The sequence below is a fragment of the Mauremys reevesii genome, linkage group 5, assembly GCF_016161935.1.
Source record: "Mauremys reevesii isolate NIE-2019 linkage group 5, ASM1616193v1, whole genome shotgun sequence".
Taxonomy (NCBI): domain Eukaryota; kingdom Metazoa; phylum Chordata; order Testudines; family Geoemydidae; genus Mauremys; species Mauremys reevesii.
The window spans coordinates 133,005,822-133,029,731 of NC_052627.1; the positions used below are offsets into that span (position 1 = coordinate 133,005,822).

General features: G+C 40.1%; 1 protein-coding gene across 5 annotated transcripts in view; it reads left to right on the plus strand.

Annotated features, from left to right (window-relative positions):
- ATRN (attractin) overlaps nucleotides 1-23,910 on the plus strand; it is a 231,779-nt gene that overhangs the window by 96,345 nt on the left and 111,524 nt on the right. For 4 of the 5 annotated variants that reach the window (XM_039540648.1, XM_039540652.1, XM_039540650.1 and 1 more), the window contains 8 exons: nucleotides 2,118-2,303; nucleotides 4,249-4,482; nucleotides 5,958-6,095; nucleotides 11,448-11,541; nucleotides 15,467-15,519; nucleotides 17,125-17,219; nucleotides 20,527-20,605; nucleotides 20,994-21,151. In XM_039540648.1, coding sequence (XP_039396582.1) covers nucleotides 2,118-2,303; nucleotides 4,249-4,482; nucleotides 5,958-6,095; nucleotides 11,448-11,541; nucleotides 15,467-15,519; nucleotides 17,125-17,219; nucleotides 20,527-20,605; nucleotides 20,994-21,151 — 1,037 coding nt within the window. Of the gene's footprint in view, nucleotides 1-2,117; nucleotides 2,304-4,248; nucleotides 4,483-5,957; nucleotides 6,096-11,447; nucleotides 11,542-15,466; nucleotides 15,520-17,124; nucleotides 17,220-20,526; nucleotides 20,606-20,993; nucleotides 21,152-22,860; nucleotides 22,985-23,910 lie in introns of those variants that run through there. The other variant, XM_039540651.1, reaches the window with a different exon arrangement.

Sequence of the window (23,910 nt, forward strand, 5' to 3'; positions counted from 1 at the left end):
AGATGGATGGCAGGAGAGAGATCACTTGATCATTACCTGTTAGGTTCACTCCCTCTGGGGCACCTGGCATTGGCCACTGTCGGTAGGCAGGATACTGGGCTGGATGGACCTTTGTTCTGACCCAGTATGGCTGTTCTTATGTTCTTGTGTCCTCTGTCATTTTTGGAACTGCATATCTTTAAAACGGCTGGGTCTATTAACTCTCCATTCTAGATAGTTATTTTGAATAACAATTAGAGCCGCCTTTTTAATTTTTTAGAAAGGCTGGCTGATTACATATCTAAATTAGCCACACCAATGTAAGTTCTGCTTTGTGCTAGTACAGGATAAAGTCAGAGATGAAGATGTTTGCAGAAACTTTAATTGTGAGTCACTAATTTTCTAACTAAACATTCTCACAATATTTTAACCTAGTCTATAACTAGTTTAAAACTTAACTTGGTCTGTCTTTTTTTTGGTCTGAGAATGGTTGGTCTAAATTGTTGTCTAGTGGATTAAGCACTGGACTAGGAGCAAAAAATTCTTGAGTTAGAATTCTGGTTCTAATACTGATTTGATCTGTAGCATTGGTCAAGTTACTTAACCGTTATCCCACTCTTCCACATGTTAAATGCTGACACTATTAACTTCACAGAAGCGTGAAGAGGACTATATGGATAACATATATGCAGCACTATAAAGATGTAAATAGCAATAACATTCAACTTGTTTCCTTTCAGTTTTACTCTGCATTTGCACTGAAGAAAATTTATAATTACTGAAAAATGAATTGCTGTAACTGATATTTCCTACTGCGTAGATCTCAAATTGTAAAGTTTCTCATCATGGCCATGTTACAGATGAAATGATTCAGTTCAGCAACAACTAGCTGATTAAATACTCAAACTAAATTTTGAGAGATTTTCCAATTAGTAGTAAAGTTGGGCTAATATATATATATATATTTTTGGCAAATAAACTAATCACTGAAAAATGCAGTTTCGGCCAACCCGAAACTATTCGCAAACTGGGCACAAGTTAATCACATATTTTTGATTTGGTCAAAAAACTATCAAAACATGTTGGCAATGCCATTTTGTTTTGACCAGACTCAAAATGTTTGTTTCAATTTTGGGCATTTTGACAAAAGCAAAGGAAGAGTTCATTCACAAAATGCATAGTGGCAACTTGTAGTCATTCATAAAGACAAGGAATAGTCTCTGAACCAGGGAAAGAGAGTGAGAGTGACTATATTGACTGGTGTTGAGGGTTCTCGCCTAGGGTGTGAGAGACCAGAGTTTAAGTCCCTGCTTCAGAGACTATTTAATTATTTACACAAAGTAGAAAAGGTTCAACGGGGGAGACTGAGAGCTGGTCTACACTAATGCTATAAGTCGATCTAAGTTACGCTAGTTCAGTTACTTAACTGAAGTCAACGTAGTTTAGATCGACTTACAGCGGTATCTACATCGTGCTATGTTAACGGAAGAGCCCTCTCCCATAGACTTAGCGGTGCCAATTTAGCTGGTAGTATAGACGTGGCCTGAGAGAGCACCTTACCAGAATATCCCATAGCCAGGACCCTGTCCTGCAGTGGGGAGACCCAAATTCAAGTTACATTCTCCACATCAAGCAGAAGGGGGAATTGAATCCAGGAAAGTATCTTAACCACTAGGGTAATGATTATAATAGAAGTTATCTTCCCCCTGCACCACATTTTTAATGATTATAATAGAAGTCATCTTCGCCCTGCACCACATTTTATGAATCTAGTTCTTTTTTGCACTTATGAAAATACCCGAAATTGGAACAAAAAAATTTCAAGTTAGGTTAAAACTAAATGTTTTGTTTCAACCCAGCTCCATTTTTTTGACTTCTTGATTCATCAGAAATTTTGAAAATATTTTATTTTTGCTTCATCCTGAAACTAAGCTGTTTTCAATTTTTCAGAGCTGCCAGCAAACAAAAAAAAAATCCAGTATTCTCTGAACTTCCAAGTTTGACTAGTTGACAAAGAGCGATTCACCTCTATTTTTTTTATTGTGCAAATGAGCAAGAGCCTGTAATTTACTACCATAAACTAGAGTATTGTGTAATCTGTTTTCCCATGTCATTGAGTGTTGTTTCTTAATGCCCAGCTAACCACAGTGCCAAGCAATGTCGCACACCCTGTGCCTTGAGGATGGCGTGTGGAGAGTGCACGAGTGGCAGCTCTGAGTGCATGTGGTGCAGTAACATGAAACAGTGCGTGGATTCAAATGCTTACGTGGCCTCTTTCCCCTATGGCCAGTGTATGGAGTGGTACACCATGAGCAGTTGTCCACGTAAGTAATTTCCTCTGTACCTGGAAAGATGGTCTAAGAAAGTTTTGGCTTTGCATAAATTGCTAACAAATTTAATGTGACAAGATCATATTCAGTTACATAGTGTTAGAAGAATCACAGATTCCCTGATTGGATGAGCTCTGCAAATGTAAGGACCAATCCTTGAACATGCTATGTTTCATGGAAGATGTTGAGCAGGATTGTGCCCTAAAGTATGGCTCTAACCTAAACAGTAAATAACGTAAGCTCTCAAATGGGGTTATGAAAACTCTTTTTTTTTTTTCAGGAAGAAAACACATCCAGTATTTTTTATCGGAATTTTTTCAATTTTTCAACGTGTCCTTCTGAAATGTTTCTATTAGCAAAACATATGTAAAATATTTTTGCCAAGTTAGAAGTATTCATTTCTAATTTGATCTGTGAATTGAAAGGAGCGCTATTCTAAAAGCTAAAGAGCAATGAGGAGAAGAGCAAGGTTCTCATTTTGTGTATTTTGAAACCATAAAGAGGCTATAGAATTTTTTAGGAGCCTCGTGGGAGTAGGGGTCTGGGCAAAGTCATTGGTAATAGAGAATGGTGTAGTTGGGGGAATGAATTATCATTAAATATTTGAGAAGGAAATTAGGGGGCTGAATTTGCTAGGATCTAGAAACTGCTGGAGGCTGGTCAGGGAATCAGATGATATGGTTCTGGACAAAGCTGGCTTATTTTTCATTCTACAGTATTTGCAATAGGTTGTTTCTTTTCATTCTCTCTTCAGTGAATATAAAAATTACTTATAAACACTGTAAAATGATTAGTTTTGAATTATTAATTCATAAACAGATAGTTGGTATTTTACTCCACATGCCTGAGAAGGAAGTGATAGGAGACGTGATTGAATGGAGCAAAGTAATAGAAGCGTATTTTCTACCTCTAAAGTCAAAATGCAAACACTGCCAAGGATTCAGTAGTTAAGATAGAAAGACATTATACTCCCCTCCGAGTACAGAAAATCTTTCTTCATTTGTTCAGGATCAAATCTGTGATTGAATGAAACTGTTTATTGAAGTAGAATAGCACAACATTGAGGTTGATCCTGCAAATAAGACAATTTCTATGTCATCACCAAAACAGTCTCACTTATTAACAAGGAACTGAGGAAAAGCTAACGAGTGTGTAGAATTTACACCCTAGCTCAGCAGAATGCTGGGCTTGAGTGATCTTCATATGGCCCCTAACTGTGAAGTTTGCTTTAGAATGTTTTGTGTCTGCATCGTGTTGCACTCAGTTTCTACCAAGTGGTTCTGTGGAGACAGTAGACTGAGGACGAATTACCTTGAATAACCCCTTCTTTCTAATGTAGGTTTATATTTTACATAGAAGCATGTAATATTAAGCTGTATATAGTTCATGTATAAATAAAGTGGGGTACATCTCAGTAAAGATTTGAAACAGGTCATTGGTTAATCAAATTAAATGTGTTTCTTTCCTTCATTTGGAGACCATGCATTTTATCTTTCAAATATTGTATTGTAAATAAGATGGTTATAATTCAAATAGTTCATTGAAAACATTCAGCAAAATTTTAGTGTGCACTGTTTAATTTGTAGAAAGGGACTGGGTATTTTTCCGCTGTTTAATGGCTTTCTCTGTAACTGGTTAAATGATTTAGACTCTGTGTCTTACTGTACCAATTTGGATAACAGGCTGTTTCTTTTCTGTTTTTGTTTATTTAGTCTGCAATAAAGTTCAAAAGCAAACTTTGAGATTGTTGGATTAAGTACAGTGATAGAAATTCATGAAAAGACGTGTTTATAAATGTATTAGAATAAATGTTGATTCCAACTTGTAAGGATCAGTCTTAAGATCAATAAAAGGCAAATGAAGATTCTTATTTCAAATATTATTTTGTATTGTGAGGTATCTAGTGGTTTATTTTACCATTTGACCTTTATTTTCAAAGCTGCAAACTGTTCCGGCTACTGCACATGTGCTCATTGTTTGGAACAGCCTGGCTGTGGTTGGTGTACGGACCCTAGTAACACAGGAAAGGGGAAATGCATGGAAGGCTCCTACAGAGGTCCAGTAAAGATGCCATCTCCACCAACAACAGGAAAATACTACCTGGAACCCATCCTTAATGTCAGCATGTGTCCAGCAGAGAACAAATACAACTGGTCCTTTATCCAGTGTCCAGGTAACTGTGCAAAAGTGTTTTTAATAATTGAAACACTTCAGAGGTCGTAAAACTTAAGCTATGTCTACACTGGCAATTGAATGACAAAACTTTTGTCTTTCAGAGGTGTTCTCCCCCGCCCCGCCCCCCGACAGAAGTCTTGCCACAGCGAGTGTCAGTGTGAACAGCGCGTTGTCACTCCTGCCGACAGTGCGAACGCTGCTCATTGGGAGTAAAACTTTTTTGTCGGCAGGAGAGCAGACAAACAGCGGCTATGCTGCGTGACTTGTGTTGCTAAAAGCCAGGGGAAAAAGTGGTATTAATCTCTTAGTGGTACGGGGGCCCGACTCCGAGCCCCTGGAAGGGGCAGGACCTCGGGCAGAAGGGCCAGGGCTGGGAGTCAGCCTCCCTCAGCCAGCCCATCCGCGCTGCCTGACTCGTGCCACTCAGGGCTCTGGCGGCGATTTAAAAGGCCCTGAGGCTCCAGGAGCCATGGGCCCTTTTAAATCGCCATCCCCAAGGCAGCTGCTAGTTTTGCCCCCTCCCCCCCCCCGTCGGCGGCCCTGCCAACAGGGATGGGTGGGAAAGAAGGGGCAGAGTGCTTTAAGGAGGGTCCCTTGCCGCGGCAATGCTTTAACGCCACTGCCCCTTTTGCCCCACCCACCCTGTCAGCGGCCCTGCTGGTACGGTCCCTACCGGCAGCGCTGCCGACGGGGAAGCAAAAGGGGCAGCGACAGTGCTTTAACATCGGCTGCATATGGGTCAGTACCAGCTTCTTACCGGTACACCGTACCGTACCAGCCCACTTTCACCCCTGCTAAAAGGCTATGTAGTATAGACATAGCCTTAAACTCCAGATGAAAGACCAAATTCTTAAATGATTGCAGAACTTAATTTCCTATTACTAAATGAAGAGAGAAAAAGTGAAATATGCACAAAGAATGTAAATTTAATTTTGAAAAGGAAGGAGTCCACAGTCAGACTACAGCATTTTAGTCTTTCTGTTAATCACTTTTGAGTATATTTAAACAGGAGGAATGAATGAACATAAGACGAAATGCAGTTCTTGTTTTCTAAATAAAACATTCAGTTGACTGTTAGCAAGGCCCAGTTTCTTATGCAGCACATTTGCGTTGAGTTATGTAGTGAGGATCCCAGAAATATGTGGACTGCCTGCCTCCCCCCAACCCCATGGACCTCTCCCTATTGTTGCTTCCAGGCCAGTCAGAACCGTATCTCTGTTGTATACTTTGGTAATCAATTTATTTTATACCTCTCTAACATTTTAAATTTGAAACAGTCATCTTCGTGATGATCTCAGATGTCATGGCCCATAACATAAGAACCACGGTCTCTTTGCAATTCAGAACTTGCATGAGGTAGTTCCATTCATAACTTGATTAAGCTGCTAACCCAAAATGCAGATGAGATTCTTCAGACACTGTGTGAAGCACTATATTTGAGCACAACTACCAAGTATCTCTTTGTTCCCTCAGCCTGCCAGTGCAATGGGCACAGTAAATGTGTAAATGAAAGCATCTGTGAAAAGTGTGAGAACCTGACAACTGGCAAACACTGTGAGACTTGTATATCCGGCTACTATGGAGATCCTACTAATGGAGGAACATGCCAGTGTAAGTGAAGTCTTAAATCTATAGTATAATCAAACCTTGGGGGTTTTATACTGCCGCTTATCACCATAGTATCTGAGTGGAAATCAGATCCCTTTTTGTATATATCAGCTACTGTGTGTTTCATTTATTACATACCCAAACTACACTAAAAGAACGTTAAGGTTGCAAAGCCAAGCTCTCAAAAAATAGGAAATGCCAGAATTAAGGCTGTCTGTGCAACATTAATTCAGTCCTCTTGTGCATGTGCATGATGGGAGAGTCTTGTCAAACATCACATAAGAAATCTGCGGCAGAATGAGGGATATAACCCATGCTGTGTGCTGGTATTGGCAGTCTAGGAATACGGTAAGCATGGTTTTATATACTTAATACAACATTAAACCACGTAACATCTATGTGAATTATTATTGCTGGTATTCTTAAACTGACTTTACATATTTCAGAGTAGCAGCCGTGTTAGTCTGTATCAGCAAAAAGAACAGGAGTACTTGTGGCACCTTAAAGACTAACAAATTTATTTACATAGGGTGCCTTGAGGTACAGAGTTATGAGTGGCCCAAGCTATGCAATGAATTGGAGAGTGAGCTGGCAATAGAAGACATGAATTTTTACTCCCAGCATTCAGTTCTAACTACTGGATTACAGTGTGTGCCTGTGACACAGAATTTCACATAGAATAAGTTGCTTTTTTAGGGGTGGGGGGAGGGTCCAGTCTATTATCTGAGCATGATACAGAAACAGTTTATGTTGTTGCTCATGTGTTGTATGACTCTTGTGCTTCTATGAAGCCAACCGCATTAGCCATTTCTCCTGCTACGTCGTGCCATTGGTGGAGTTCTTCTGAGCTGAGACCTGGAACAATGAGGTGGTTGCCCTGGCTTTGGCCTGCATTGTCAGTGTCGGGTCCTTCCTGACCATGATGAGCTCTTTCCTGAACATCCTTATAGCCATCCTCAGGATCCTCTCCCAACGGGGCAGGTGCAGGACCTTCTGCATCTCCCACCTCACAGCCATCTCTATCTTTTTCGGAACTCTGATCTTAATGTACCTCTGGCCCGGGCCAAGCTATTCTGATCAGCAGGACAAAGCTAGTTCTGTGCTTTACACTCTGATTATTCCACTGCTGAACTGCATGATCTACAGCCTGAGGAATAAGGCAGTTTAAAGAGGCACCGAGGGGAAGGCTTCCTGTCACAGTCTGTGATTAGCATCCTCCCACACATCCATACCTCCAGAGAACCTCCCGCAAGCAGAGTTTTCCATAACACATAAAAAGAGAAGCGCCAGAGACTCAATGACATCCACTAGAGACTTGGCTAAAGAAAATCTGTCAAAGGTGGAAAGCACTGAAGCAGAGATTTTCAGTGGACTTAGGGGAGTTAGATGCTCAATCCTTTCATATGCAGTGAGAGTGGAATGTCTTTCTTTCTCTTAGTATCCTTATAAAATCCCAAGCCAAATTCTATTCAAAGGTATGGAAAAAACTAGAAACCGTGCTAAGTATTAATAGGATAGCAATTAACATTTAATCCATAGTTGATAAAGCTAGTAGGTAATGTCAGAAGAAAAAATGTACTATAAGGTATTTGGCCAAGTTTTTAGTTTACCCTCATTCTATTAATATTTACTATGAAGGTGGGAAAAAAAGGGTTTGCTCAATGAGAGCTAGCCTGGATTATAGATGGAGACCAGGGAGGCAAGGCTACATCCCAGGGTGCCAGAGCAATTGCTAGCCAGTTGTAGCTGTTTTTTCTTGGAAAGGCTGCCACTGGTGAATTCCTAGAGTTCGTTACAGGCACTGGATTGGCTGGTGTGTACCAGGAGCAGTTTTCTGTTATCTTAATCCTTTACGCTGCCTCCTTTTTTCTCCTCTGGGATTATTTGGGTATTAATTCCTCTTTATTCTGTCTGTATTGGTTGGTTTGTTACACACCCTGTTTCAGTCACGGCTTTTGGGGGAGCTTAAATATTTGGAAATAGTTGTGTGTTCACCAGCTATTGGTGATAATTGTGATTGTATAGTATGATTAACATATGTTTTGATTTACAGGATTGCAATTTTAGTCAGTTGGTTCTGGCAGTATGGCGCAGCATGGGTTAGATTCCCCCTCAAATGGGATAACATTAATGTCAGAGGAATGGCAGGGTTGATGTTTCCAACTTTCCTGAGGATGGAAGTTGGAAAAATCCCTCTTTCCTGTTAATTGAGCTCTTGTATCTGACTTGGTGTCTGACTTGTGCATTGGTCTGCCTAGAACTGTGATCAGGTCTTGGAATAGTTGTAGGCCTCAGAATAATGTAGGCTTTGTAGACCCTAAAAATGATGATATACTTGGAATTTGAGAGACTGACAAAAATTGTGGGATGGTGGCAGCAAAAAGTGAGGGTAGCTGAGGTCTTCTCCTTTTTCCTTTTTGCTAAGACAGGTTATTTTAGGACACTACTGTTTTTAAGGTTTAATAGAGCTATGGTCAAAAGAGTTCTTTTCCCTTTTCTCATTGGCCCCTTGCCATTTGCAATATCAGAAAGATAACAGAATGCTAGCTAATTCACGCCTCAGCAGCTGCTTTTTAAAATAGGGTTGTCCTGTGTAGAACAGAGTGTTAACTAAGGGCAGAAAATATAACCAATAGAAACACAAAAATAGTTGTAAGGGAGCTTTCTCTAGTTTATTCAGTATTTTTGAATTTTCTGATGGAACTTTCACATGAAGAAATGTTAGTGCTAGATAAATAAGGTATTTGGAATAAAATAGAAGGCACTGTTATCCCTGAGATCAAATAAATGTCCTCTCTGGTGATGATTCTAAAATGATGCTGCCTGGAACACTTGCTGGTGGTCCACAGGCAGCTGGTTGGTGACATGGAGCTTCACTTGCCCCCGTGAGTTGCTAAATTGCACTGGAAGACAGCTAAACTATATTAATCCTTTTCCATGCAAAGGGTGCAGTAGCTGCCACTGAGCTGTTATGAAGTCATGAATGAGGAGGGAGTTTGCTCTCATGACAGTGAATGAGAATGGAGGTGGTCCCTGAGATAATCTCTGTATTTTGCAGTCCGCACTGTGGAAAAAGCCTGAGGAACTCTGCTCTATGGGAGTGCTAATCTATAGATCATAAGTTGTTTTGGCTTTTATGAGGTCCACAGTGCATAAAAATTGACTATTTAAAATAAATAAAATCCATGTTTTTAAATCAAATTGGATTTTTTTAATTTAAATACAGGAATTTAAAAAAAACAATTAAAAAAATGGAATTTGTCATCCTGTGTTAAGGCCGAAATGTATTATAATCTATCATTTAAATGAAATACAAGAAATAATAAGCAGTACGTGTTTTCTGCCACGTTTTAAAGAAAATCAAACTGCTCTATTGACGGAAGTCACTGGCTAAGTAGCTGAAACCAGAGTTTGCTGAAGTGCTAAATCAGTGTTGGACAGCAGTACCCTTTTGTTCAGGTGCAGAGAGAACATTTTCTTTTCAGTTTATTCAACTAGTTCACTTTAATGACTAGTTCATTCAAAGTTAAGAAACCAATTGGGAGTTGAAAAAGCAGGAAAGTTTTTTATCCTCTTTCAAACTATGGCTAGATGTGAGAGGAGGAGAGCTACTTCTGAAATCTTGAAGGACAGGGTAACCAGAAATAATCAGTTCAGTTTACTGATTACAGATAATGCTTCTTTGGTTTAATAAATCAGTTAGTTTTAAATACAAAATATGTTTGATACACTTTGATATTTTTTTCTAATGTATCCAGCACATTTAAGCTTGTTTTATTGAATTAAAGAGAATCAACCTTTGAAAAATAACTAAAAAGTCCAAATGCAAAACACAATTAAAATCGGTGATTTAAATCAAGGTTTTCTGCTTGCTTATTTAAATCAGTGATGTAAATTGCTCTAATTTGAATCAAGCCACCCTGATAAGGTCAAATAATTTACAGTAGGAGGCTGAAGAAACTGCTTTTATACTCCTGGAAGTGTTTAGTTCAGTACTTCTTCAGAAGCCATGTATATTTCCCTTTCACACGTATTCCTTGCGAAGGTACAGGAGATGAGTCTGCCTTTCAGTCCTTTGCTTGAACAGCTCACAAAAGGAATCTAGGCACCGTTTGAAGGGAACTGTTGATAGCCTTTCATCTAATTTTCATCTAACATCAAGAAGGATGTTGATAAATTGGAAAGGGTTCAATGAAGAACCATGAGAGTGATTGAAGGATTAGAATGCATGCTTTATAGCGATAGACTCAAGGAGCGTAATTTATTTTAGCAAAGAGACTGTAAAGGGGTGACTTGATTATAATCTGTAAGTATCTACATAGGGAACAAATATTTACTAATGGACTCTTCAATCTAGCAGAGAAAGATATAACATGAGCCAGTGGATGAAAGTTAAAGCTAAACAAATTCAGACTGGAAATAAGGAATACAGTTTTAACAGGGAGGGTAATTAAGCAATGGAACAATCTACAAGGGGCCAGGGTGGATTCTCTATCACTGACAATGATAGGACGTTTCTCTGAAAGATATGCCCTAAGAAGTATTTTTGTGGAAGTTCTCTGGCCTGTGTTATATAGGAGGTCAGACTAGACGATCACAATGGTTCTATCTAGTCTTGGAATCTATGAACCTACGAATTATATTAAATTAACTGCAAAGAAAAAATGTCTTGTGCCTTTACTACTCCTTTATGAATAAAGATGTCAGAGTTTTTTCTGCTTGTTTACCATTGGAAATACCAGGGATATCAAGTCTTCGTTTTTCCTGGAGAAACCTTCAGCTCCCAAAAGAAGAGGTAGAAGTGTTGAATTGGTTCACACAGAGCTTTTCTCTCAAATGTTTGTGAGGAGTTTTAGAAAATAGGTATTAATATTGTTTTTTGGTATTGTAAACATTGACCAGCTCCTCCCTTTTTGAGTTTTCATTCCCTTGTGATGTCATCACATTAGTACACCAGTTCTTCAAAGTGTCCTCCGGCAGAAATAGGGCAGTTGAGGATTCATAGATTTTATTTTATTTTTGTAAGGCCAGAAGTGACCATTGTGATCACCGAGTCTGACTTCTTGCATAACAGAGACCAAAGAACTTCACGCAGTGATTCCTGTATATGGTGATATTTTTAATGTTAACCCCACCCCCAAAAGACATAAAACAAACCAAAAATCTGATAACTTTCTAATTGATATTGAGGGATTTAAGCATCATAAAGAAGCAAATGGGCACAAGTACATTGTTGGTTTGTAGTTCATCTTTAACGTATCTCAATTCTCTGCCTAAATGTTGTAATCACTATAAACAAATCTGTCCCTACTGTTTTACTCAAAACTATTTTTTTTTTTTAAATCTCCTTTACAGCTTGCAAGTGTAATGGTCATGCCTCTATCTGTAATACAAATACAGGAAAGTGTTTCTGTACTACCAAAGGAATTAAAGGAGATGAGTGTCAACTGTGAGTTGCCGTTTCTTATAAATATTTGCTATCCAAAGACTGTACGTAAATTAATTCTAAACGAAAAATCGATGTATTTAGTATGGCATTAAACATTTCCTAGTGCTGACATTTAATTAACTTCACCATTAATGAAACCAGCAGTAGTTTTTATATTATGGTAGTGAGCAAAATGCTTTTCTCAAGATTACTATGTTAAGAGTTTATCAACTGAGAGAGAACATTATACAGATTCTAAAAGATGAAAAGTAAGGGTTTTCTTTTCTTTCAAAATTTACATACCACTGCACGTATCCCTATTTTTTTTTAAAAATAGATGTGAACCGTCATTTTTAGGGCACTTTGTTTAAGCAGTTCCTGCAGGGATGGAGAGTCAATATATAGGAAATATAGATAAATCTGAGGTAAATTTTGAAAGAGATTTGAACAAACTCTGTTTTAAAGGATCACAATGAGGTGTAAACAGTCACAAAATATAAGTGTAGAAAAAGTTTTTACACAACCCTACTCTGCATCTGTCTTATCTGTTTAGATTTTAAGCTCTATGGAGCAGAGATTGTCTGCTGTTGTGTTTGTACAGTGCCTAGCACAATAGGACCCCCATTCTTAAGCACTGCTGTAATCATAGAAATATGGGGCTGGAAGGGGCCTTGAGAGGTCATCAAGTCCAGCCCCCTGCACGGATGCAGGACCAACTAAACCTACACCATCCCTGACAGGTGTTTGTCCAACCTGTTCTTAAAAACTTCCAATGATGGGGATTCCCCAACCTTCCTTGGAAGCCTATTCTGGTGCTTAACTATCCTTAGAGTTAGAGAGTTTTTCCTAATATCCAACCTAAATGACCCTTGCTGCAGATTCAGGTCACTGTGTCTTGTCCTTTCTTCAGTGGGCATGGAGAACAATTGATCACTGTCCTCTTTGTCAGACGTATGTGGGTATTCACCCACGAAAGCCTATGCTTCAATACATCTGTTAGTCTATATGGTGCCACAGGACTCTTTGTTGCTTTTTACCTCTGTTGTCTTTTCCTACCTAGATGGCAGGCTCCTCAAAGGTCGGTCACATCAGGAGGCGCAGTTCAAACAACAGCTTCGCTATTCCAAAGTTTAGGCTTGCAGCTAAATCTCAGAATCAGTCTTGACCCTTACAGAACAAATTCTCTTTATAGGTCACTTCTGGATTGTATAATGGCAGAGTTTATCTCCGACAAGTTCTTTGCTCTAAATAACCTTATACAAATAGTGTTGCTCAGCCCTCAAGTTCCAACAAGGACATGTCTGCAACTGCTGGGACACATGGCAGCTTGTGGTTTTGTGGCACAAAATGCCAGGTTGCATCTTTGATGTCTTCAGGGGTGGCTCAGGATTGTTCATACACCCAGCGCAAACAGTCTCAACAAGCAAGTACCTGTACTCATTCAGGTCCTACAGTCACTCATCTGGTGGCGGAATTTATCCAAAGTTTATGCAGAATCCCTCTTATAGTCGTATTAACATTGGACACTCCCCTCTTGGAATGGGGAGCGCATTTGGGTCCTCACACAGACCATGGAGAATGGTCACAACGGGAACACCGCTTACACGTCAATCTGTTGGAATTAAGGGTGGTCAAAATGCTTTCCTCCACTTTCTTCCCCTACTCAAAAACAAGTTCACCAAGATCATGACAGACAACATGTATGTATTAAATCAATCATCAGGGCAGAGTGTGTTCCTCTCACTCTGCCTCTAAGTGGTAAAACTTTGGAACTGTTTCATAGCCAGATAGTCATCTGGGCTTCTTACCTCCCAGATACACAAAACACCATGGCCGATGATCTGAGCAGACATTTGTCCTTAAATTACAAATAGGAGTTGGACTCTTGGAGTGCTCAATAAAATACTCTTGACTTGGGGATTTCCAGAGATGAATTTTTTTGCCACAGCAGTCAACAGAAAATGAAAGAAAATTCTGTTCCAGAGGGGGTCTTGATCAACAATCTCTAGGAGATGCTTTCCTCATTATATGGACAAAGAGTCTTCTCTATGCAGATCCTCCAACTCTATTGTTCTTAAAGTCCTTATCAAGAACAGAGAGGACGAAGCCCAAGTCATTTTGATTGCACCAAACTTGGCCACTATAACTTTGGTTTCCGAACCTCCTCAGACTCACCTCTCACCCTCTGTGAAAGCTACAGCTAAAACCTCCAATATTGTCTCAGGATGTGAGTCAGACCTTTCACCCCAATCTTAGTTACTCAGTGGTTCTCAGGACAAGAGACCTTATGCTCATCAGAAGTACAAAGATACTGTTGAATTGTAGAAAGAAATCTAATAGACATACTTACCTTCAGAAATGGAGACGTTATAGCCTTTGGTGTAACCAATGCCATCTGTTTTCTGTCCAGTCATCTTTCCTCAATCTTGGACTACCTGTTGGAATTGAGGCCTTACTTGGAGTTCCATCAAGGTTCATTTAACAGCAGTAACAGCTTTCCACATGCCAGGAGAAGGTTTATTGTTTTTCACTCATCCAGCCACCGTGAGATTCGTAAAAGGATTTATATATCTTTTCCCACAGATAAGAGCCCGTACGCTGCTTTGGATTTTCAGCCTGGTTCTTAACCATCTCATGAAACAGCTATGTGCTCACTTTTATATCTGTCTATGAAGACAGACTTCTTGGTGGCCGTCATTTCTACTCAAAGGGATGGGGAGACGGGGGGGCTCTATTTGAAGACCCTCCCTTTTATTTTGTTCTCCAAGGAGAAGGAACATTTACGACCTCATCCAAAGTTCTTACCGAAGATGTCTTCTGGAGTTCATATCAACCAATTAGTCATCTTCTGTTTTCTCCCCTAAGTTACATCAGTTTACACAAGAGCCTTCTTTTCATACATTAGCTGTTAAGAGAGCATTAGCTTTTCACTTGGACAGGACTAGGCCATTCAGGAAGACCTCCAAACTTTGTTTCCGTTGCAGATAAGTCTAATGGAGCATCTATCTTTACTCAGAAACTTTCTAAATGTATCTCCTGGATGTATTATTGCCTGTTATGGTTTCCCTGCAGTTACACCTCCCCTAAGAGTGAGTGCGCGCTCTACTAGATCACTGTCTGCATCTCTACTCAGACATGTTCTCGTTGCTTAAATCTGCAGGGCTGCAACATTGTCCTTGATGTACATGGTTTCTCACCACTGCGCCCTAATTTACGCTGCAGATCAGATGCGGCAATAGGCAACACTGTTTTCTCTCCTGTGATGGACCTTGTTCCAAAACTTCCACCTCCTCAAAGGGTTACTGATAGGGAGTCACCTAAAGTGGAGTGCCCACAGGGAGTCTGTTCGAAGAAAGAGAAGTTACTCATGTTGTGCAGTAACTGGAATTCTTCAAGGTGCATTCCCTTGTGGGTGCTCCACTACCCACCCTTTTCCCCTCTGTTTAGGAGCTGCCTGTGTAGACTTTGCAATAGAAGAAGAACTGAAAGCAGTTTGCCTGCTCTGCCATGCAAAGCCTTGGGACAAGGCACAAGGATGTGCAGGGCGCATGTGTGGGCAGAATGGGCACTGCTCCCAAAAATCTCTAATCAGAGGCACAGGGGTACATGCGCTCCTAAAGTGAAGCACCTGCAGGGGGACACAGCTTGAAGAACTCCCATTACTGCACAAGGTGAGTAACCTCTCCTTCCTGTAATTTTCATACTTCGGTTTCATTGCTTTCTACTTGCTTGCTTGGGTCTTCCAAGTTTCCATGGTTTCTTCAGTATCTCATTACAGCTTCAGACTTGCACCTTTTTGTTTTTAATTGTATACAGTTATCTTCTGAGCTCAAGCTGTGTTCTGTAATTGTTTTTAAATGGGTAGAGATTCAAGCCAAAAAAAAAAAAAAAGCGAAAATAAGACTAAAAACCAACATTGATTAAAAAAAATATATATTCTTTTTAGGTGTGAGGTAGAAAATCGATACCAGGGAAATCCACTTAAAGGAACATGTTATTGTAAGTACAACTGCTTTTCTTTGCCTGAAAATAGTAAATGTCTTATTTGATATATAGGACCAAATAAGTTATAACTATTTTACTTAGCACAACATCTGTTTATATGCAGATGAGTTAGGACAGTGGTTCTCAAATTGTGGCTCGGGACCCTGTTTTAATGGGGTCGCCAGGGCTGACATTAGACTTGCTGGGGCCTGGGGCCAAAGCTGAAGCCTGAGCCCCACCACCTAGGGCTGAAGCCTGAGCCTCGGGTTTGGACGGACACACACACTCACACTCTCGTGGCAGAGCTTGGGTGGGCTCAGGCTTAGTTACCCCCCACCCTCCCCAAGATTGTGTAATAATTCTTGTTGTCAGAAAGGGGTCACAGTGCAATGAAGTTTGAGAACCCCTGGGTTAGGAAATACTGTCATTACACTATTAAAATTCAGATTATCCTAGTGGATACTCTTATTTTACCACTCTTCAGTATTTGAGATCAACACTTTTAGAAAAACATTAGATGGGAAAATACCTTAAATTAAATAGCAATGAAGGGTTCAGACAGGATTTCTAAGGAGGTGTGGAAATTAGAAGTGTGCTAAATCCTGCTTGGGCGGTTGAGGAGCAGCATTGATAGGTTTTACAGATAATCTTGTGCAGTTATCAAACATAACAATGGTGCTTATGCCAACCACACAGGAAAGGAGAAACACCACAGTATAGGGGAGGCTTCTTGGTAGTAATTTTGAAGCCTAGTATACCGGGAACATTATGATGATATTTTAAAAAGTTATTGTCAGCGGTATCTATTGTCATGATAGCCACAAATACTTCATTAAATATTTAGGTCCTTTGTGCACTCTCTTGAGCCCAGTAGAGACTGCAGTGGACTGGATTAGGCTTCTTTCATGTTAGGGGAGGGGAGGGGAAAAGAGAAAAGAACAAGATAAGATATCGGGGGTCATGAAGCCCCAATCCACTTTTTGGCCTTGTTTTATTAGCCATAATAGCAATTTTATTGTATTTGCCTGGCCTTTGATTTTTCCCAAAAGCAGTGAAAACGTGGTGGTTCACCAGTTTTACTAGATGAGTGAATGTTTTTCTCCCCACTTTTCTAATGGGAACATTGTATTCTGCCATCTGAGAATATGTTTAGTCTTCCTTAAATTCCCGTAACATAGATAAGCAGTTTTAATAGATACTTTAGGCTTGGTGAAACTACAAGAACCAAGCAAAATATGGTTAAATTATGTAGTCATCCACATTTCCCTTTTACCAAGTTCTTTTAGGATGGAGGCTTTTGTCAGATGTCCTGCTTGAAAAATGTAAACCTTTCCCCTTCCCCCCGCCCTTCCTCTTCCAAAACAAAGTTGGGTTAACTTTAATAGAGTAGGATATAATACCCTCCAAGTTTGGGATAGTGAGGTGTCTAAAGTGTTCATTATTCTCTCCCAAACTCAAATTTCTGTTGGGGACAGATTAGAACAGTGCATTAACTCTCTCCTGTTGCAGTAAGCTGTTTTCTAATTTAGTGTAAGCAGTCAGTTACCTGCCTTGCTTTCCAGAACCTTGTTTTATTTCAAGACTTTTTTTTTTTTACTTTTTTGCATGTATTCCTTACAGATACTCTTCTTATTGACTATCAGTTCACCTTCAGCCTTTCCCAAGAGGATGATCGCTACTATACTGCAATCAATTTTGTAGCAACACCTGAAGAGGTGAGTATGGTCTCTTCCCTTTTGGACTCCCACATTTCATACTTTGTTTCAAACGTCTGCCTTCTCCTTGCCCTGAAGAGAGTGGCTTATACAGTTCTTTGAACAGAACTACTGTCTTGGCGCACATGCATAGTCCACGTCCTAGCCAGAATGTACTCAATCTGTGTAGCTACATCTTGCGTCCTTGCAGCACTGAATGTTTGTGGCCAAAGTGGGGCATAAGGAACCGCAGTCTAAACCTGCATTTCAGTTGCTTTGTACTGCTGGAATATATAGTCAAACCCCTCTAGCTTTCTCTTGTTGCTTGCAGTTGGTCTTGTATCTTATTGTGTCTACTTTCTTCACTTTCTTTTACTCTAATATAGTTAGTCAGTGTAGACTTATGCCATGGCACAGTTCATTCTGTTGTTTATTTTGCTTTTCTTCCTGGTGCGAAAGGCATCTCCTTTTGGAATGGAAATATGGAGCAGTCACATAAGATATCTAACTTCAAATGCAGCTCCGCATTCATGGTGCATCAGTGAAGCTCACCTGCTAGGGAGGTATTCTCTTTGCTTTTCTTTCACCTCAAGAGCTCAAAGAGAGGTCAGCCTCCAGTCATTCTGTAGGGAAAAAGCCCATGGGCTAGCCAGAATAACTCTTAGTCAATTAACACCAGAGCTCCTTCTATGTTTAATAACCAGGTGAATTCAGAATCCCAAAATGCCTCAGATCCTGTAGGGCAAAAAAAGTCCTTTTGGTCCAAACACTGCAGCGAGCTAATGCTGTCAGGCTCATCTTTGGAACCAAGGGATGGGGAGACAGGAAAAAGCAGCAGTTCTCCATTTCTTCAATCAGACTCCAAGAACATCAGAATGTAGCTCGGAGGCCACCAGCACTGAGCTAGTTGTACAGTGCCTAATACAACGGGGCCTTGGTCCATCTTTGTGGTCTGTGGTGCTATTGCAGTATGAACAAGATGCAGTGAATGACACAGACAAAATCACTTCCCATTTTTTTCCAGTGCTCACATCATTCTTACCAAAAGATGCTGTGGATTGGATAAGTCAAAGCAGTACTATCCTCTGTCTGCTCAATCCAGATGAGTACAGGAACTTCTCCAAACACACACTTGAGCAGAGACTTTCCCTTGGAATGCAGCTTACAGTTTCTTGCTGGCTGCTCATAAGGAGCCTCTTGGTTCTATGAGTCCTGCATTCTCCCTCAGGATCAACGGCCACAGCCTCAAGGCTAATAATGGGGAAACCATGGCTTTGTGGGCCAGAATGACCTCCTCTTGGCACTCATCGGTGTAATGAGGCCCCATGGGACCGGCACGCCATGACCAGGGGTGACATTCCAACCAAGGGCTCTGGTATATTCAGTTAGATGGAATATATGGGCTCAAAGAGTCAAAGTCATTAACATGGTGCTATTGCTGTCCAGCATTAACCAGTGTTAAAAAAGGTGTGGGGTTTGGTATACAGAGACCCCAGCCTGCTTAGTACCATGGCAAACACTATTAAGAATCTTTTTTGAATCCCTTATTAGGAATACAGAAAATAAGGGAAAAAACGGTAAAAAGCATTTAAAAAGGAAAGTATTAATAAGTTTCATCCTAACAACATCCCTTCTTCACTCTCTCTTGAGCTGGAGAGAGTCTTTAAAAACATGTCCACTTGTCTGAAAGCCTCTTAGATGGTATTACGGATGTTAGCTATCCTTTCTGGGGAAGAGAAAGAGTTGCTTATAATGGGCAGGAGCTATTGTTACTGTCGTTGAAGTCTGATCCCATTTCCTAGAAGACAAAACAGGAGAAGTGCACACAAAAGGGAAAAGTAACAACAAAGATAGAAAATACAACTTCTGTCTCTGGTGTTCTCTCACTTGAAGTTTTATTGCTGGAGAAACACAAGCACAGCAGAAGGTCTTATCAGCGACTCTGAGACCTGTACCAGCATCAGGATGTTTAGGGCATTGCTTTTTAGCTGCCTTTCCAGGCTCAGGCTTGCAGCAATGTTGCAAAATATGCATTGTTGTCTAATTAAGACAAATAGCTGGACAAAAGGAAAAAGGAGAGTGCTAGGAAAGAGAAGAAATAAGGTGGGAAGGAAAAGAACCTTTTGGGAAATAGGGGAAGGAAGGAAAAGAGAAGGATGTGTATGAGACAAAGCCTCACATGTCTGGTGATATTAGGGATTAGCATGAGCCAGTTGAGGTGGCAATGGTGATGTCGTCTGGGGTCCCTCTTTCTTGGCCCAGTCTGCTCAGGACATCTCTCAGTATCAGGATGATGAAGAGTCCGAGGAGATGGTGGGGTTGGCAACTGTCATGATGAAGTTTTCACCTTCCTCTTTTCTAGTCAGCCATCCGTCTGTATTTCCCCTCACCCCACGTCTTTTTTGTTAAGGACCCCGAAAGGGAGTGATGTACAGAATAGTCCAACCCCCTCATTATTTTGTCAAACCGTTAAGCCTAATTTCTGACATACCAATTTCGGTTCATTAATTTCCAGTCCCATACTTGTTGACCAGGCATGGTCTTATCACAGTCCTTGAATTATATCAGGAGGCCTTTTTTTGTTTAGGCTAATTCAGTCTTTTTGCACTTTTTCCCTGTCAACATTTGTTATGAGTTATTGTGACATTTTCTGAACTTTCACTCATTTTTCACAGTTGAGCTCAGAGTTAGGAAAAATATGTAGGCCCAGTTATCACAAAAGAGCCTACACATTTATTTTATATTATAAAAATTTATATTATATTGTAAAAGAAGGCACAGATATTGGAGTGAGAGGAACATATGGAGGGCTGTTGTAAGAGCTAACACGGAAGTGGGGAGGAATACCAATAAGAAATATGATTTGAAATCTAGACCAGGGCAGATATTTTGTGAGGATACAAAATGAATTATTTTATTGGCGGGGGTGGAGGCGGCGAGAGTATTTAAAACAAAAAATTATCTGTGTTTGCATTAAAATATATTTGAATGCTGCTACTGCCAATCATCCCAGAATAATACTTAGGATAGCTGCAAAAAGCCCTAAATGAATATGGTTTGGAATTACACTGAAGTAAACTTTTCTTTTGTGGGGAGATCCAAATGAAAATGTACAGCTATGTTCTATTTTATATACAGTAGGTCTTTAAAATCTTGCTAGATGCTAGTGCTCTCGCACGTAGATGAGTATTCTAGTTAACATACTGTGAAATAACTCTTGTTCTAACAGTTTTTTTTAGTGAGAGTTGCTTTCAAAACAGAACAATTTTAATGGAATGACATCTGTTAAAAATAATGGTTTTCTTCTCTCTCTTTTTCTCTAAATCAGCAAAATAGAGACCTGGACATGTTTATCAATGCATCTAAAAACTTCAACCTCAACATAACTTGGTCAACAAGTTTTGCAGGTAAAAGAGAAAAGTAAACCAGAATCTGAACTGTACGGGAATAATTAAATACTATACGTTATATTTTAGAAATTGGGATGTGGGAAAGAAATGAAATTAAGGAAGGACTTTTAGTTTTCTTCTCTCCAGTTTTCCAATTATCACATCTTGATAATGTGCACTGGAGACAGTTGAAATGCTTATCTAATTTTTTATAATGCAATATTTTGTGTGTTCATTGATTCCGCTAGTGAAATACAACTCAAAATTGCAGTCTTCAGATGAATAGTTCACTTTACTGTCACAGCCATAGCTTTATAACTAAGGATAATTGGTCCCCTTTGAAAATCACTTAAGATCTGCACTGAAAGCAAACTTTTTTATTGCTACTTTTTAAATTCTGAAACAGCTGGCACACAGGCAGGAGAGGAGATTCCAGTTGCTTCAAAGTCCAACATAAAGGAATACAAGGATAGCTTCTCCAATGAGAAATTTGATTTCCGGAGCAACCCCAACATCACTTTCTTTGTTTACGTCAGCAACTTCACCTGGCCAATAAAAATACAGGTAAGAACTCTTAATAACTAATAGATGTACACTATTAACACAACTTGTCATCTCTTCCTTCCCTAAAGCGTCCGTAAATGTGATATGCTATGCATTGTCTGAGTTGAGCCACAGCTTCAGACAGTGGAACACAGCACCAGACAGAGGATGAACAAAGATCTTTCCTTTGGCAAGCAATTCCAAAATGACTAATAATAAAATGGTCTCTCCCCCCCCCACCCCCACCCCGGCACAATCTTCTGGCATTGCCGCTGTCTCCTACAGATCTGAAAATATACCTGGGGAAATCTGTTGCTCCAGAAGCAAAGAAATTGGGCTTTTGATTATTTCAGGGGGGCATTCAGCATGGTCCAGTGTTGTCATAGGAATGTACACCTCTACCCTGATATAACGTGACCCGGTATAACACGAATTCAGATATAACACGGTAAAGCAGCGCTCGCGGGGGGCGGGGCTGCATGCTCCGGCGGATCAAAAAAAGTTCAATATAACGCGTTTTCACCTATAACGCAGTAAGATTTTTTTGGCTCCTGAGGACGGCATTATATTGGGGTAGAGGTGTATTTAAAAAAACAAGTCTTTTTAGCTTTCATAACAAATATAGCATATTGTTCCTCACCATCAGGGAAAAGTAACCAAATGTCAAAAAACGCAGGCCATTGGTGTGGAAACTAATAGAGGAAGCTTTTGTTTGTTCTGCTGCCTCTTTTTATTTCTTGTTCTTGCTTAGACACAGCTGGAGGCTTTGCTCCAGGAATGATGGGGCCTGTGGGTTAGTTATCTTCCTTGGTTCAGTGCCCTCTGTTTACCCCTTTCCATTCTGGTCACATGTGGTGCAAGTACACCTCATTACAGTAGTCCTACATCATCAGAGGGATTAGAACATAAGAATGGCCATACTGGGTCAGACACTTCACTTACATTTTTGCTCAGTTCTGAAATCCTATTGTCAGCTACTTTGCAATAGACACCACGGTTGCAATTTTTAACCTAGTGAATCTGCACATTCTTTTTACTTTAAAATGCTTTTTCTTTTTGTGTTTTTTTCTAGGCTGACAAGGTGAAACCTTTTTAAACTTTCTTTTTTTATAGTTTGTTGGACTACACTTTTTAGAAATGATAATCAGGTACTATACATGGGGATAATGTAAGACTTTTTTTGCCCAAGATATGGTTGTAGTCAGAAAAATTACAAATAAAATGGCACCTCCTGCTCAACAGATTGAATACTCAGAGAACCAGAATCATTCCTTGTAATTTTGGTGGCAAAAATAAGGAGGTTTTTTTTAATACTGTTTTATATTGTTGGCCTGGAACCAGTACAGTTAATGAGAGGTGCATCTTTAACAGTTTCAAGGTTAAATATTACAGATAAGTGTTTATAATACCACTTGGCTCTAGGAAGGTTCATCATCCACACTAACTAGCCTTAATGCTCACTTCTGGTGCTTCAGTACCAGAACATTTTGCATATTCCAAACTCCCTATCCCTGTCACAGCTTCATGGCAGAGGGATGTGTAGAACTTGTAAGGTGTTGTGGAAACCAGAAGGATATCCTGGCTTGGGAGACAGGGCGAATATCCGAAATCACTTTTTAGGAATTATCTTTTATATGCTTACTACAAAAACAGTGTACACCCCAGGGGAGCTGAGCGCGCTCTTGGTTTACCAAATCCTGCTTGTGATAAAAAAAATACCTGTCATGCAGCGTCAAATGGCAGCAGAGGCTCAGAAATGGTAGTGGAGAAAGCTCAAGGAGATCATGAGGGTGACCAGAGAGCAAGAACTGTACTCCATGGAGTCCTTGTTGCAGCTGCTGAGAGTGCAAGTAGGTAAGAGAAGACCTGGCCACACTCTTATTCAGGCCTAGGTCAACTGCAAACTGACTCTGGACTTCTGCTGAGCCAAGTGCCACTTTTGGGCCAGGAATACTTCCAGTTACTCGGGGAACAGGGTTGTGCTCGAGACCTAGAATGAGGTGCTGTTGGTATAGAAGGTCTGAATGAGGAATACAGTTTCTGTATCTCTGGGGAGCTTGTCCTGACATGATAGCATAAATTCTTCCACATGTACTTGCTGTTAATGAGAGTAGTAATTACTTTGTGAAAACTGGCAACCTAAGATGAGTACTGCTAATGGATATATGCATTTCATGTTGCTAAGCCTATTGTGGGGGCTTTTTAGCTGGAGATGGTAATACATAGTGCCTACATGGGGTGTATAATCAAAGCGCACAATGTCTCTGAGATTATGAAGTGTTTTTGCAAGATGTTTCCCAAATTGTGCTTGGACTATTGATGACCTCCATAGTTCTATTCTTTGCCCAGCAAGCATGATTGTCATCTGAAAAGGCTATTTTCCATGTTGAGTGGACAGGCCAGGGAAGTGAGGCAACAGCGTTTCATTCACCAGAACCAGAAGCTGTAGTTCAGAACCCCAGACTGGCTGAGAGCAATAAGCATGCTGCTATGATTAGGGGGATGCTCTCAAAAGTTGGTTGTTTGCAGCAGCACAGTAACAAACTCAAGAAGCTGACTGAGGAGATATCTGAGCCATTAGCAATTATCTTTGAGAAGTCATGAAGACGGGAGACATTCCAGAAGACTGGAAAAGGGCAAATATAGTGCCCGTCTATAAAAAGGGAAATACGGACAACCCAGGGAATTACAGACCAGTCAGCTTAACTTCTGTACCCAGAAATATAATAGAGTAAATAATTAAGCAATCAGTTTGCAAACACCTAGAAGATGATAAGGTA